This window comes from Rattus norvegicus, chromosome X (genome assembly GCF_036323735.1).
Source record: "Rattus norvegicus strain BN/NHsdMcwi chromosome X, GRCr8, whole genome shotgun sequence".
Taxonomy (NCBI): domain Eukaryota; kingdom Metazoa; phylum Chordata; class Mammalia; order Rodentia; family Muridae; genus Rattus; species Rattus norvegicus.
In genome coordinates this window covers 136,879,871-136,895,777 of record NC_086039.1, presented here as the reverse complement: position 1 = coordinate 136,895,777, position 15,907 = coordinate 136,879,871, and the positions used below count along the sequence as shown (strand labels likewise).

At 41.6% G+C, this 15,907-nt stretch overlaps 1 protein-coding gene across 1 annotated transcript in view; it reads left to right on the top strand.

Annotated features, from left to right (window-relative positions):
- The window catches only part of Gpc3 (glypican 3), a 367,829-nt gene that overhangs the window by 261,821 nt on the left and 90,101 nt on the right, over nt 1-15,907 (top strand). The window contains exon 6 of the mRNA NM_012774.2: nt 11,235-11,355. Within this exon, the coding sequence (NP_036906.2) occupies nt 11,235-11,355 (121 nt within the window). The remainder of the gene's footprint in view (nt 1-11,234; nt 11,356-15,907) is intronic.

Here is a 15,907-nt window from a genome sequence, read left to right as displayed (position 1 = left end):
GGATTTGGTGGTTTAATGCACCGTTCATATGCTAGATTTGAATGCAGAAGAGTCGATTGGGTACAGGGAGAACACTGCCCTGAATAAATGGAGCTGTGCACTAAATGATGAGCACTGCATTGCTGGATTCTCTTTGCAAGCACACACTCCTTGAGTAGCCTCCCGAGCATCTCTCTCTGTGCATATCTCTAGATTTTTTTTTTCTTTAAGCAAATCCACCTGGCCCCACAGATTCTATTTTTAAAGAAGTCAGCCCGTGGTCTTGAATAAAGCAATTGGCCCTGGATGGGGAGCTCCTCAGAGAGACTGGGGGTATCAGTTGAAAAGAACAAAAAGCCTGAGTGGCATCATTTTAAAAAAGGAGCACTTATACTACTTTGAAACGCATGTAATAATAGTGTTGGGGATTGAACTTGAAGCATGTATGAGATAATGGAATAAACAAATGAGAATCATTGATAATGAGGCTATTGTTGTGTTACTGTCCTGCTAAAGAACACCATTGTCAGACTGATTATCATGCCCCTGGGAAGCCTATTTATTTAACATGTTCTTCTTCCTTCCTAGATACAACGAATTTCCCAGTTTAAAAATATCCCTATCCATTGATACTGATAGCTCAGCTTTCCTTAATGCTATTGGTAGCACCTAGCAACAGTGCACTGTGCTTTGGTTATTAAAATATGAAAGTAAGAAAATAATTTTATCCTGAGCAGTGCATAAATTGAGCATGGGAGCACACAGCTGTATATTTGGCACTGGGGAGGTAGAACAAGGAAGGTCATCGTTCACTACATAGCAAGTTTGGGTTATCCTGGGCTATGTGAAACCCTGTCTCAAGACAAAACAGTTTACCCTGAACAACAAATGTCTCTGGTACCAATAGTGGTAAGTCTGCTCGTCTAGTTCACCTAGGACTTTCTGGTTTTACATAGAAGTTCCCATGTCCCTCAAATGCCCTCAGTGTTGGGCAAATTGCCAATAGCTGGTCACCTTTAGGCCCCTATGTCTTGGACATCTACTAAATATGGGGGTAAAGATGTCATTCCAATGGGGATTTTGCTTCCTCATTCCTTTGTTTTATCAGCTTTTCCTCTTTTAACAACTCTGACCTTCTCCTGCCTGAAGGATTCCCAAGCACTGCTATCTTTACTCCTATCCTTTCCAAATCTGACACTTCACAAAGCAGGATTCACCCAATAGACATGGTTAAGGATAATAATAGCTAACTTTGCTAGCATGCTCACCGTCTGCCAGGTCCTCTGTTCTAAGTACTTTGTGGACGTTCATTCTCACATCAGCCTTTGTGGTGGCCTGTACCGTTTCTCCTCATCTTCCCATTTATACTGGTAAAACTTAGTACATATTTCCAGAGACCACTGCACTAATAAAGTAGAGGAAATTCAAAGCCAGCCAGTCCATGCCTTCATCCACTATACTGCTTTGGCTGGAAGAAGCTTCACTCTTCTTTGGGGTACAGAACCTTCTTCTTCTTCTGCCTTCTTCTTGTTCTTGATCAAATCTCTAACCTAAGTTTGCTTTCATTGCTAGTGCACCATATTTAGAATGAGTTCAGCTCAATCTAGTCCTTTCTTTGCTTCTTGCCCAACCCTCAGGTCCAAACAAGAGCATTAGGCCTTTCGAATCTCTTCAGTCTTGTTCTTTTTTTCCTTTCCTTGTAAAAGTGAGAGAGCTCTTTACCCTACAGCTACTCCAGTGCCTAGCTAGAGGGCGCCCTTTGCTTGCCTTGAGGCTAGCTGTTCATTAAACCTCTTCTAGACAGGTAACTGTTTTCTTTATTTCTTTGTTCCTTTGTTTCATGGCATGAGGCCTAAGCTGGTTTATGGGGAGATTTGGGAGGAAACTGAGAATTTGAAAGGAAGAATGCTATGCAGCCACCTGAGTGACTTTGAATTTCCACTTCTGTCCTTGATGGCTTCCCAGATAGTCCACAGCAAGAGTATTTAAACAGAGCCCCAAGGTATAATCACTGTCATGAGGATGGCAGTGAGTTCTTCCTTTCAGTCTTCTAGGAGCTAACAGGAGAGCAGGCAGGCCAGCTGTCTGAGATGTTGTCAGAGTCATTTTCAGGTTCTGATCGGGGAGAGTTTGGGGTAAGATTCGAGGAATTAAATCTTAAAGAAAATGTCTCCCTTAGAGCACCACACAGGTCTGGCAGGGCTTCTGAGCAAAAGAAATGGAATTCAATCACTGTTGCTCTGAATAATACTTGACACAACTGCCCAGAATGAAAATTAGACACCCTCTAGCCACAGAGATACATCAGTGAGTGGAGACATATATCTAAAGAGGTGCCAAGGCCTGAAGGGCAGGTAAGAGTGGAGGAATACAAAGTGCCCTAGCAACCAGGGGGAGGAAGATCATTTTCAGTCTTTCCAAGAACCTCTGGGCTAGAGAGCTTGGATAGTTTTTGACCCAGTTGTCCTTGTGTGAATCGCCGCACACTTTTATTAAGTATTTATACAGCAGTTTATATTTTACCAAGTGCTTTATGGTCACTTTTATTTGCCTTACTAAAGTTTTCCTGGACTCCCATCTGCCTTATGCTTGCTCGGGAGAGTCTTTTTGTTGTTTGCTTAGCACCACCACGCCTACAGCCTCCCACAATGGGCGCTTTGTTCCACTGGGAGAGCAGGTGAAAACCGCTGGGGACACCTGAGCAACTTGGGCCTGGCTCACACTGGAGCTCACACCCCCTCTGTTTTTCTTCAGCTCTAGTTGATGGCTGGTGACTTGAAGGTGCCAGCACCGGGCCCATGCCTGTTAAGGGTGGTGCTAGTCTGATCTGGAGCCGCTGGTGGTGACAAGCTCTTTGTCTAGACTAGTTGTCACCACTCTATGTGCTCCACATTGCCACTCGTCCACCAGATAAAGACTCACTGAGTGTTCTTTTTTTCCTGCTGCTTCAGACCCTCAGTTCAAGAATTGAGAAACTGATGTTTAGGGAAGACAGTGAAGGAGTACTCCCCCAGTGTGTAGTAACCTTCAGTGTTCTGGGCCCAGGTTCACAGTGACTTACCTTGCCCTTGCTAGCCCCTTCCCCTGCCATGAGGGGCACACTCTTCAGGTCCACTAGATGCTGCAATATGCTACTTTCAGTAGTTCACAATGTGAACACTAATTCCAAAGTCCCAAATGCCTCAGGATCAAGAACTTCCAGAGGGTTGATAGGATGTCAGAATTGGAAAAATTCCATAGCTGACCTCATGTGATGGGTCACAGTCACAATGTAGGTACACTACAAGTATTTCATACCCCTAGGTGGTGGGAATTATGTGGATAAACAATATAGGAAACAAGAAGGGATTTTATGTTTATATGTGAGTCTCATCTATAGGATATCTCATTATATACACAATAATATCACAAAATTGGAGATATGGGGGAATCTAAACACTTCCAGTCCTAAGTATTTTGGACAAAAGATCTTCTACCTCTAATAAGTGCACCCTCCATCACATGTCCCGGAAGAGGTGTGTCAGACTTGGTTCACAGCCATAGAACACCATCGAATATCAAACAGCAATGGGAGGTTTGTGCCAATCAAAAACAGGTTGTGATACAAATTTGTGCTGCTAGCAGGTTTGGAAGCCCAGTGACTAGCCTGATGGGATGGACACGTGGCTGGAAGGAACTGGTTGTGGACTGTGAGAGACCATCTCTCTGGCTAGCCAGACCAAGTGGTATATGTCACACTACTTGAATGGTAACATTTATTGGGGCATAAAAAAGTTAGTCTGCCATGGAGACAGTGACTAATCCCTAAAGTAGGGTGACTTGATAGGTGAAAGAGAATGGCGGGAGATCAGAAGGCCAGTCAGTGTAAGGCAGGCCCCAGACAATGAGTGCAGATCCAGTAAGACTGAATAATTAGAACTAAGCAAGAGTAAATTTTTACCCTATAAACTGAGCGTTGTAGGGGAGGCCCTCTATCTCGCAACAGCCCCACAGACATCTAGTGAGGTCTGCCAGGAAACAAAAAAAGGTAGCAGACTCAGAGGGAAATGAGGGAAATGGACCAAAGTTCAGGTCAGATAGCCCAGGGACATATGAAACATTCTAGGCGAGAGGAAGTCATGCCTGAACACCCAGGCTCGCTCCAAGAGCTTTGAAGAACAAGGTGAATTCCAAAGCCTGGGGCTTGCCAGGTGAGTCAGCTAAGCTAACACCTTTAGCTGCTCTGTTCCCTCTGGCCCAAGACCTGTGGCAGGGGTGCGAGAATGGGAGGTTGATAACCCTGAAGGTGAAAGGTTTTAAGGCCTGCTGGTAACTATAGCTAAGGGGACAGCCGCTTCCAGCCAATTACAGGATTACAGGAACGGCTATCTTTTAAAGGATCTTCTCACTGCTCCGGAGTTAGTCTGCCCTTTGCTCTGGACCTCTGGCAATTCATTTTGACATTCAAAACAACAGGATGAAGTCTGAAGCACTTGAAGTCCTGACCAACAGGTTCTTCCTTGATCCGCCCTGTCCCTCAGAAGCTCTGTGAAGGTCTTTCTGCTGGAGAGTCCTCCGCAGAGAGACATGAGTACTCAGTGCCTGTCGCTCAGTATCAGAGTTCAAGTGCAAAGGCAAACAAAGAAAATTTTAAGCGTTCTTTCACCTTGATCCTATGTTCTAGCCCTATAGTATTCCCACCTCAGCCTTCCACTTCACGTAGAACCAGACTGAAGACAACTGAAGCCTTGGGCTTCTCTCAGGGTGGGCGTGAGGAACTTGAAGCTCCTCCTATTGCTCTCAGGAAGTTCTTGGCAGTTTCCTGTTTTCTTTCCTCCCTCCCAGATGCTTTGATTTTTAGACTGAGGTACAGGTGGTGCTGTCCCAGGCATTGTCTATCGCCCCCTCTCTGCTGGGCCAACTGCTTCTCACAGCCCCAGACTCTGATGGATAACATCAACTTCTCCCATTTTCTTCACTGGCTAGAACACATGTACTATCTCTCCCTTACCCTGAAGTCAATCTGGTAACTTAGGCAGCTTCTAAGGGACTAGTAGTGAGCAGGGTAGCATATTCACTTAGACAGGCACAACAGACAGATAATCTATATCCTAGGCATGGAAGAGTGCCATGGTATAGGTTTTACCAAAGAAAGTGTTGGTCAGTGGTAGAACATCACAATATACATGATAAATACATTCAAATTTTGTCAATCATTGTCTATTCCAAGAGTCATCTTTTAGCCCTTTCTCAAGTGAGGTTTCAAACAAGAATAGAAATGGATTGGCACTCACTTCCTTTCCTACTAAAATAAGACATAAATGGCTTCGCATGCTTCCAATTCCTTCCCTAGGATTTTCTTTCCTGCTACTAAAACCTCTGTAATTTCTGAAAGGCAATTGTGTAGAAACAAAGGTATTTGCTGAAATATCGTGGATAAGTGTGTTTTTAGCATTTAAAACTTGCCCTGAAGTTGTTTGTTACTGTCCTGCTGCAGTTAGAAAAAGTGAAAGAGATGGGATATTTCTCTTTGACTATATCCACAGAAATCTAGGTTTAATGGTCCACACTTGCAATCAGTTTAGGGCCAGCTTGATGTGCATATTGCAAGTCCTAGGGTAGCCAGGAGTAAACACTATGACCCAACATAATCAAACAAAGAAATATGCACAGATTGGAAGAAAAATTGTCATTTTCTTTATTAAACACATTTAAAATCTCAGCTAATTTCATCTTTTATTTTTGTGTGTTTATGCAAATTAAGACTGCATTTCCAACGGAAAACAGTTGGATATAATAAGATATTATTGATAAAATTAATAAGTCTTAATTATTATTTATTATTAATCTCAGGATTAATAATAAGTCTTAATAAGATGGTTTTTGCTACTCTGTTCTAGTTTGCTTTTGAAGCTATTTGTTCTCTTTAAATTATCTCATTTTCCACCAGCACTTGTGGCCCGAGTATTTTCCAAGGATGACAGACCATTCATTGTCGTGCCACAGTCTGTCCATAAGATGGCGCTCTGAGCATATATGATCTATAGCTTGTTCTTTGCCCAGCCATAATCAGGCAGCAATTGAATGTAAACTTTTGTGAAATCAAATCCTTTTAGCCAGGAGTTAGTCCTTCTGAGACTTGCTAGCAAACCCTTACCACCATTCTAATGCCTAGGGCAAGAAGGAACGTGAAGTCTCCACCAACCCCCTTGCCCTAAATCAGAACCAGCCGTGTTAGGAATGCACAGGATCCGTTTGAGGGACCTTTAAAGAAAAGCGTTTTATTCTGAGTATGAAACTTGTAGTATTCGCTGTTTGAAAAGTCCCTTGCTGAGTCTGTTTCTTCGTGTACACGGAGAGGGGGTTGGACCCGCTGGTCTGTGAAGGCGCTTCGATCTCCTGCATTCTCCATTTGCATCCGCTGATTGCCTCAGCCAGTGCAGATTTAGGAAGAAAAGCTCGCCCATTTTACGCTTGTTTGACTCTATTCCTCTTTTACAAGTGCTCTCTTTGCTTCAACTGTCCCAGGACAAGCATGCCCAGATGTCCTGTTTTAATTAGGTTCCTTTTCTCTTTAAGGCTTTTACACAGGTTTCCTCCCCCTCCCCCCTCCAGGCCTTAACCAATCTGCCTGAAAGGGAGAAACGTTCTCCTTTTCACTGCATAAATAGGGTTTTCTTAGTATCACGGCAGTCATTTTTGTGCTGAATAGATCCAAACAGGATGGGGGAAGAAGATACTGAACGCAGTGCTTAAAGGTAACGCCTCTAATATCATGCTAAGTCCATACAGCTGAAAAAGCATCCCATTTCAAAGGTGGGCATTTCTATTCTTTCCTTACCAGAGGCATGTTAAAACTTCTGGGAAGAGGCAGTTGTGAAAAGAGGACAATTAATCAAGTCACAGATAAGTATTGCTAACCAGATAACCCACCGTTAAAATCTCCTGAGGCTAATGAGGGTCCCTGTCCCCTTTGCAGTGTGTGGATCAGATGAGTTGGGGTTACCATGGCTCAGCCTCATTCAAAGACTCTCAAGGGCTGCATGCATCAGCAGCACTGAGGGAACCCATGGAAGTGAAATGCTGAATGAATTCATTAACTGCAAACTCCAGAGACATCCCTAACTGATTCCCTTTGGGCTTGACACTCAGAGTACACATGTCCCATGAAATACCCTGAGAACACACCATCTGTGTCCCTTTGCTATCGCAGGGAGGCACATGTGCTTAAGTAAACAGTTTTTGAACTTATTACAACGGGAAGGATGATGGAGTAAAGTAATGGATAGATTAAACAACTGGCATTTGGGAATCATTTCACTACATATACACATAGCTGAACATCACAGTATACATGATAAATACATTCAAATTTTGTCAATCATGCCTTACAAACACTGAAACAGATTGAAGTTAACTGTGGTGTACAATTTCATTTATTTAAAAAAAAGTCAAATAGAAAGGTTTAGAAAGCTCACAGTGCAGGACTGACGATGTAACATAATAGCAAAGAATTGCTCTAGTGTGGGCAAGGCCCTAGGTTCACTTGTCAGTTCCACACAGAGAAGCAAATACCCATGGTATAAAATACAGAAGATAAATAAAGTGAAAAAATACATAAGCAAGTCTTGTCTGGCATCCACTTATTCTCACTTATTGAAAGGAAGAGCTTCACTAGTTCCTCGCTTTCGGTACATATTTGAATAGTTATACAGCATATGAGAGTACAGGGGTTCTCCTTTTGTAAAAGATGTATTCCAAGACCTTGTTGCTTCCTTGAAATGATAGTACTGAACCCCACATGAATAGTCACCTCTGCATGTCCAAGGATTCAACCAAACACAATTTGGAAACACAAGTAGGAAAAGACTGGTGATGTAGGTCTGTGCTAGACCTCATGCTAAGCAGGCTGAAGGACCTGAGTTTGATCTTTAACAGGATAAGGGAAAGAAAGAAAGTGTTGGTCAGTGGTAGAAGATTTGCCTAGTATGCATGAGGCCTAGCACTGAAAAGAAAACCAAACAGGAGCTGACTGTGGTGGTGCACACCTTTAATGCCAGCACTCCAGAGGCAAAGGCAGGAGGGTTTCTGTGAATTCAAGACCACACTGGTCTACACAGTGAGTGCCAGGCCAACCAAAGCTATATAATGAGACGCTGGAGAGGATAAATAAGTACTGGGGGAACTGAATTGTGCTGGATATATTAAACATATATGGATGGGTTTCTTGCAGTGACTTTCTAAATAATATAATAATTATTTGTGTTACAGTGAGTATTATAAATAATGTCAAGATGATTGAAGCTATATGAGGATTGTGTAGGTTATATTCATATAGTGTGGGAGTTTTTCAATAAAGGGGGTTCTGGAACTAATCACACTTGCATACCAAATGATGCCTGTACTGTTGTCTCCTGAACATAGACCACTGATATAAAGTTTAGTTTAGAAATTTAGACAGGGGGCTTGGGGATTTAGCTCAGCGGTAGAGCGCTTGCCTAGCAGGCACAAGGCCCTGGGTTCGATCCCCAGCTCCGGAAGAAAAAAAAAAGAAATTTAGACAGGGCAAGAGATTAATAATAACACCATCAAACAATTCTAGCTGTGTACTATCTCTCCCTTACCCTGAAGTCAATCTGATAACTTAGGCAGCTTCTAAGTGACTAGTAGTGAGCAGGGTAGCATATTAGCTTAGACATGCACAACAGACAGATAATCTATATCCTAGACATGAATGAGTGCCATGGTATAGGCTTTATCACACTACTTAGAACAACATTCAATTTATGACTTATCAATTAATTATTTCTATAGTTTTTCAATTAATGTTTTCAGGCTATTGCTATTATTATTTGCCAGCCAGTGATTCTAAAGAGGGTGACGCTGTAGACAAGTGGGAAAGGCCTACTATACTGTCTATATAAACCCATCTGTATCACAAATAGAACCATACTGGACATTCTCAACTCGTGGGGATTTTATCTGTTTTAATGTACCTTGACCTTTCTTCTCTATCAGTGCCTAAGATCTACTATGCTCTTTTAATGTCTGCAACATGTTTCAGTGGCTTTTGGTTTTTTGGTTTTTGGTTTTTGTTTTTTTGGTTTTTTTGTTTTTTAATCAACCTAAGGTAGAAGGAAAGGATAGAGAGATGAGATACAGGAAAAGATATGAGGCAGGGGAGTGTCCTGAGTACTTAAGGAATAGTCTAAGAACATAGTATTTAAATAGTGTCCCTGAATTTTAGCAACAGTCAACACCAGTTGGATGAGTACATTTGACTAGTGCTTTGTGACATGATTGAGATAAAGGCGAGTTTTATGTCTAAACCACAAGCCAGCCCTTCCCAACACTTCTGTAACCAGAAACCATGCTTAATTTACTAGAGCTCTTTGAGGATTTAAATAGCACATGATACAGTGCAAGAGTGAGTGCTATTTCAACTATCAAGAAAAGTTGGGCGAGCTTTTAGATGTGCTGCCTTTTTTTTTTTTAACTGAGTCACCATGGGATTGTGAAGCAGTGTTGAGCTGGCCATGTTTAGTTCTAATTCATGACTAGAAAATGAGAGATGAGAAAAGAAAACAGAACTACAGGGTAATTCTTTTTTGAGTGGCAGAGAACCCTACAGTAGTGTTGCCAAGGGATCAGCTATACAAGTAATTAGATTTAATATTCATAATAGTTTTAGAATGGGGAGTCCGGGACCATATTGCTAGGCTGGCATGTCTTTCTCCAAGCCTGGTGAGGATAATGAGCTTCAGGAAAAGGCTTGTTTGTAAGAAGACACAGAAATGTGCTTGCCGAACTTTGATATGGACAAGTCCAAGGAGGCATCTTTAAGAACGTGTTCCTGAGGTTCGTTTCTGTACTAGTCCTACATCTTCATCTGTGCATGGGGTCTCTTCCTTAGGCAATAGCAGGAGTAAAGAAAGACGTCGGAATTGGTATCATCACGGAGATCTCACATTTCCACAGCACTCTATGGACATAAACGGGGTGACTAAATACTGAATATACTGTTTACTAAAGAGTCCACGAAGGCAGTTGGCTTGGTGATCTGACAATTCAGTGGTTGCCTTTTCATTCAGAACCAGGAAACTGCAAAGCTTCTAGGAGCTGACCATACATCATATATAATGGATATTCTCTCTCTCTCTCTTTCTCTCTCTCTCTCTCTCTCTCTCTCTCTCTCTCTCTGTGTGTGTGTGTGTGTGTGTGTGTGTGTGTGTGTGTGTGTGTGTGTGTGTGTGTGTGTGTGTCTGTCTCTCTGGCTCTGTCTGTCTCTGTGTGTGTGTGTGTGTCTGTCTGTCTCTGTCTGTCTCTCTCTCTGTCTCTCTCTCTGTCTCTCTCTCTGTCTCTCTCTCTCTGTCTCTCTCTCTCTCTCTCTCTCTCTCTCTCTTCCCTCCCTCCCTCCATTCTCACCCCCTTGCTATTCCTTACAACACTGTTTATATTATCAAAGTTTTTACAAATAGTTTATCAGTTTGGACAAATAAAGTATGATACAGTTATGCAGAACGATAAGAAAAAAGCAGTTCGGCATGTTCTGAAATGGAGTATGTCCACAATATAGATATTAGGACAGAAAATGATGCAAATCAGGATGTATGACAGGATTCCAGTTTGGGTTAAAATGAAGAGCTGGAACAGTGGGTACAGAAAAATGTTCAATCGAGTGGGAATCACTGTCCCAGTTGAAGGCAGAAAAGCCTGCCACTGGGGATGAAAGGTAGAATGAATGGCCTTGGATTATAAATTTTCTCCCTATCCAGCCTGATGAGGACATCTGTAGAGACCTTAATAGATCCTCCAGCTCTAAAGCAAAGCCTGTGATTCCCCACGCAGGACAATGTCAACAAGCTTCTCTTGAGCTGTGCTTTTCTCTTCCAGGGGAGAACATGGAGGCAAGCTAACAGGCATAATATATGCTTCATCTGGTTGAAAAAATTCCCTGAACAGAAAAACAGCTCCTGTGGGGTCCGCAGGAAATTGTGAGAGGAGGGGTATGAGGGTAAAGCAGAGGTAAAGAGCATGGGAAGTTCTTTCTCCTTCAAATGAGCGGGAAGCACAAGCAGAGCTAGTCCTTAATGGTGTTGTTCACAGACCATGACCTTGAACGTCCCCTAGCACAGTGCTTCCCATTCTGCCATCTCATGTTCTAAAAGGCAGGAGAGAATTTATAGTCAGTTGCACTGTTGGTACCCAATGGAGTCAGCGGTCTCTTTGATTGGGACTCTCATTGACAAACTTTCTCTTTTCCTTCCTCTCTTTAGATACAGCCAGAAGGCGGCAAGGAATGGGATGAAGAATCAGTTTAACCTCCATGAGCTGAAAATGAAGGGCCCTGAGCCAGTGGTTAGCCAGATCATTGACAAACTGAAGCACATTAACCAGGTATGTGTGTTATCCAGCAAAAGTGGAAGTGCAAAGGAAATTAATATGAGGCAGATGGTTTTCATTGTTGACACTAGTATTTAGGCATGTGGGTAAGTAGCAATTATTTATTTTCTTCAATGATTTTGCCTGCTAAACTTGACATCTTTCACTCCATTTTGATTTATTATGATATTGCAGTACTAGAAAAATGATAATGGTATAGCCACAATGCCTGGCTTCATAAAATAATTTTTAAAATCATACTATCTGACAACACATTCTCATGCTCCTATTAATCATTCTCTGTAGCCGTGTAGCATTCTGTTGTCTAGTCCTCATGATTGATAGACATCCTAAGTGATTCCAGTTTCATTCCATCATTGAGCTGTCTCTTTATCCACAGCACTATCTCCTGATCATAGATTATTTTCTTACAATACTATGCTATTGCATCAAGGGATGTGAATATTTCAATGGCTGTCTCCAAATTGCTTTCCAATGAGAATATATCAGTTTTCACTACCACCAGCAAGATCTCAGAGGCCCGGTTTCACAGCACCTTTGCCAAATTCTGACTCATTCCTCTCATTTTCTTGACCTTATACACATATTTTCCCCCTCTTGTCAGGAGTTTTACAACAAGACACAAATAGAAGTTAGTTGTACCATCTGCTTGTGATTGCTTTGTGGCCACATATTTTTGTAAAAGCCACCAGAAAGGCCACCATATGCCACAGTGACAGTGTTTCTGTGCCATGCCTTGCTTCATGAATGGGAGGACCCAGGTACTGGGCTACTATTTAGCTTGGGAAGAATGTAATTTGACTAAAATGTTTGTGCAAGGACAAAAGTTCCTGTGTGAAGACAAAAGGCTGATTTTATTTTCTGTGTGAACACTGGCAATTTTTTTTGGCAGCCTGAGAAAATTGTTTGCAAGGGCTTTCTAATGGTAGCGCATTTCGCATTGTATCATGACCGTACTGAAAGCACACGTGGAGGAACTCCTCCAGTGTCCCCTCAAGTGCTCTGAGCTCAGTGACCACTTAATAAATGCTCGATACTGCTGCTGAGCACATGACCACAGCACTGATTCTTTCCAAATGTGTCTCGAAGGGTACCAAGGCAATGTGACCACTTCACCTAGGAGGAAAAATCTATTGGTCTGCAGACTACTTATAATGACCCTAACTGTGTCTGCGTGAGTCTACCCAGTTTGAATCCTGCATTGGTGAGACCAAAATTTCGGGGCCCATCACTGTGCCTCTAATCCTGAGTATAGATTTTTCAACAGACTTTAAGGCATACCTGGTGTGTGTTCTACTGGGTCTGAGGGACTTCTGAGATTGAAAAGAAATGTAATACTCTGCTTTAACAGCCTCCCTGGAAGGGAACCCAAGCATAAACATCTCAAGAAAGGTAAAGTGTGATACACAGTAAAGCACGTAGAGAGATGCTGCTCATTAGTTGGGGTGACCTGATAGAAACATAGGGTGAGCAAGGCTAGGGGGAAGAGCTGCTATAAACCATGTATAAGGGAGGAGTAAGCAAAGGTAAGTAGAGTGGGGCAGCCATTAAGGGATTTCAGACAAAGACCTGTGAACAGAATCCACTTGAAAAGGAAAATTGAGAAAATACAGGCTTCGATATGATCTAGTAATCCCCAAAGATGTTTACAGCAAGCCTTTTTGTAAAGGTTTCAGCTATAGTTAAAGAATATGAATTTGCATCCATATTGGGTCTGAAATTATGTATTTTAATATATATGTATATATTTATGGACATATATGTATTTGTGTATATAAATTAATCATACGCACATAAATATATACATTGACATTCATACAATATTTATAAATATATAAATACGCATTTACATATATATATGTATTTTTAATATATAACCTTAGGCAAATCAGTACTTTCATTTTCCCATCAGTAGTACTATAAGGCTAGCTAAAGCACATGTGTGTGTACATATTATAATATTCATAAATATACATATGCATAGATATAATTATGTTTGCATACCAGGCCTTTATTAAATGGTAGTTATGGAGCTGCTGTTTAGTCTTTTCCCTGTAGGCAGGGTTTACCTTTGAAAGGGAGCTTCAGGGGTTGGGGATTTAGCTCAGTGGTAGAGCACTTGCCTAGGAAGCACAAGGCCCTGGGTTCAGTCCCCAGCTCCGAAAAAAAGAACCAAAAAAAAAAAAAAAAAGAAAGAAAGGGAGCTTCAGTACTTTAGTTTTGTGTGACTGCAGATTCCTTTGTTATTTCGCTTGTGTTCTCTCTTATATATTTTTTTCTTTCATCTAACTTTCAGCCACAAAAGCACAAGCTAATCCATGGAGAGGTAGAGGTAAACATAGAGAGGGAAAATTCACCATCAGCATTCCTTTCTTCTCCCTCCACTCATAGCAGTGTGCGCACATTTTCCCTTTCTATACAAATAGCATTGAGCAATTGCTTGTCATTGATAGACCAGTTTTACCTGTTACCATGGGTCTGGCTCCAAACACTCACACTGGCTTTCTTTTATTCTCACCTGTGCTGCTTTACATGCACAAAACACAACTTTTCAAACCTTAGCTGAAACTCACATTTTGGCCGATATTTTGGGGAAATAACAAAGAACAGAGTTTTGATTGTGATGGTGGCAATGTTAACACTGATACGGCATTAGCTCTCTATAGCACTTAACCTTATTTCCATCCCTGCATGATCTGAAGACTAGTTGTTCGGGGTGGGGGTGGGATCCAACCTGAGATTTTATGAGATACAATACTCTCATAGAACCATTCTTTTTAAGAATGCATTACCCTTAAAGATTTTATCATCCTCACCAAATGACAAATGTTTATTCCCTTTTTATAGCTAGAGAAACTGAGGCAAGGGACCATTAGAGGCAGTGCAGGCATGTTGCCAAACATCTAGTGAGCAGAGTTGAAAATTCAATCAATTATCCAGATGTTGTTTCTTCTATACTGCCAAACATCTGGATTCAGTGAATGCCTGACTAAATTGGCCTAAACTTTTGGCAGTGGGGAGGTAGAATCGAGTTAACTTGCCTATGTTTGCATGTGAATGGAGACTCCAGGTAATGTTACTTTCCATCCTTTATGTCTACAAGTGCGGAGATTTCTTCCTATCTGGGCTTGTGTGTCCATCCTGTTGAATTGGAGCATTTACGAGCAACTCCCAAAATAACTCAACCGTCTTCCACAGACATTCTCAGCTGCCTCCTTTCAGATTATGGTTTCTGTTGATAGCACAGGAAACACTATACCCATGAAGAGAATAAAGTAACGTTATTTCTACATTGACAGTCCCATGGTGTAACCTTGAGGGGATGGGTTCAGGGTCAGTCCTGAGCCCATTTCCTGGGAAGGGGCACCAGGTGTGCAGTATACGCCCTCCTCCTCATAAGCCGCGCGGTTCGTGTGTAAGATTCCCACGATTGAAAATGAGGTCCCTTTTATTTCTTTTTCAGTTTCTAATTTATGTGAGGATTTATTGGTTTTTTTTTTTTTTTTTTTTTTTTTTTTTTTTTTTTTTGTTAAGGGAGGAATTGAGCCTTTCTTGGTTCTCAGTATTAGTTCTGGAATTTACTAGATCATATTTCTTTAAACCACGTTTTGTTTCTGCTCCAAACTCCTATGTGGATAGAAGACTCCACAACTACCATGAATGTTCATAATACCTTTCTACCCATATGACGCTTTGGGCAACTTATCCTCTAACTTAGTCTGTCAGTAGCATTTTCTCTGTTTAAGTGTATTTATAAGTTACAGCTAATTTTGCTATTCCTAAACTACCACAGGAGTTATTGCCCTCAAGGAAAAACTAGTAAATTATCACCTTGCCCATTTCAGTAAAGGTTCAAATGAAATTCCAGAAATTGTTTTCCTGCCTGTTGTAAAGAGTTGAGACCAGAGCAGTCAATACCTGCCCATTTGGTGTCAAGAATTTCTCATTCAAAGTAGGATAAAGTCTCATCTGTTTAGGAAGGTTACAATGTCCTGCTGAATGGCGGGGGAGTAAACGAGATGGCCTCTTAAGATTCCTTCCAGCCGTGTGATTCTGTGATTTGTGACTCAAGGTCAGACTTTAACCCAGGACCCTCTTGTGAACAAGTCTTGTGACTTTATTCTCTGCTCTGCATTCTTAAAAAAAACACCCTGTTCCCAGGTCACCCCTTTCCACTTTGTAACCTCTCATCCTTTCAGAAGTTGTTCCCTTCCCACCAGCCTTCCAACACAGGCAGATGGAACTTCAACTTGCCCTTCCCCCTATCCAGTTCTTCTGTTCTTCTGCCTTCTTTTCACCAGGCTATAAAACATTGAGCGTTAAAAAAAAAAAACACATTTTGGCATTTATCGTTCCTACTATGTATCTGTTCCCCAGGGCCACATATTTGACCTGTCTTTGAATCATGGTAACCATGTAACTCTATCTAAATAATAATTCAACCATACATTTGCATAGCGGAGATCAGTTTGTAGATGCACGTTAGATAAACTGATGCATTGTCTCTGAGAGGAAAGCAAGATGGGCTCTGTTAGTTACATTTACC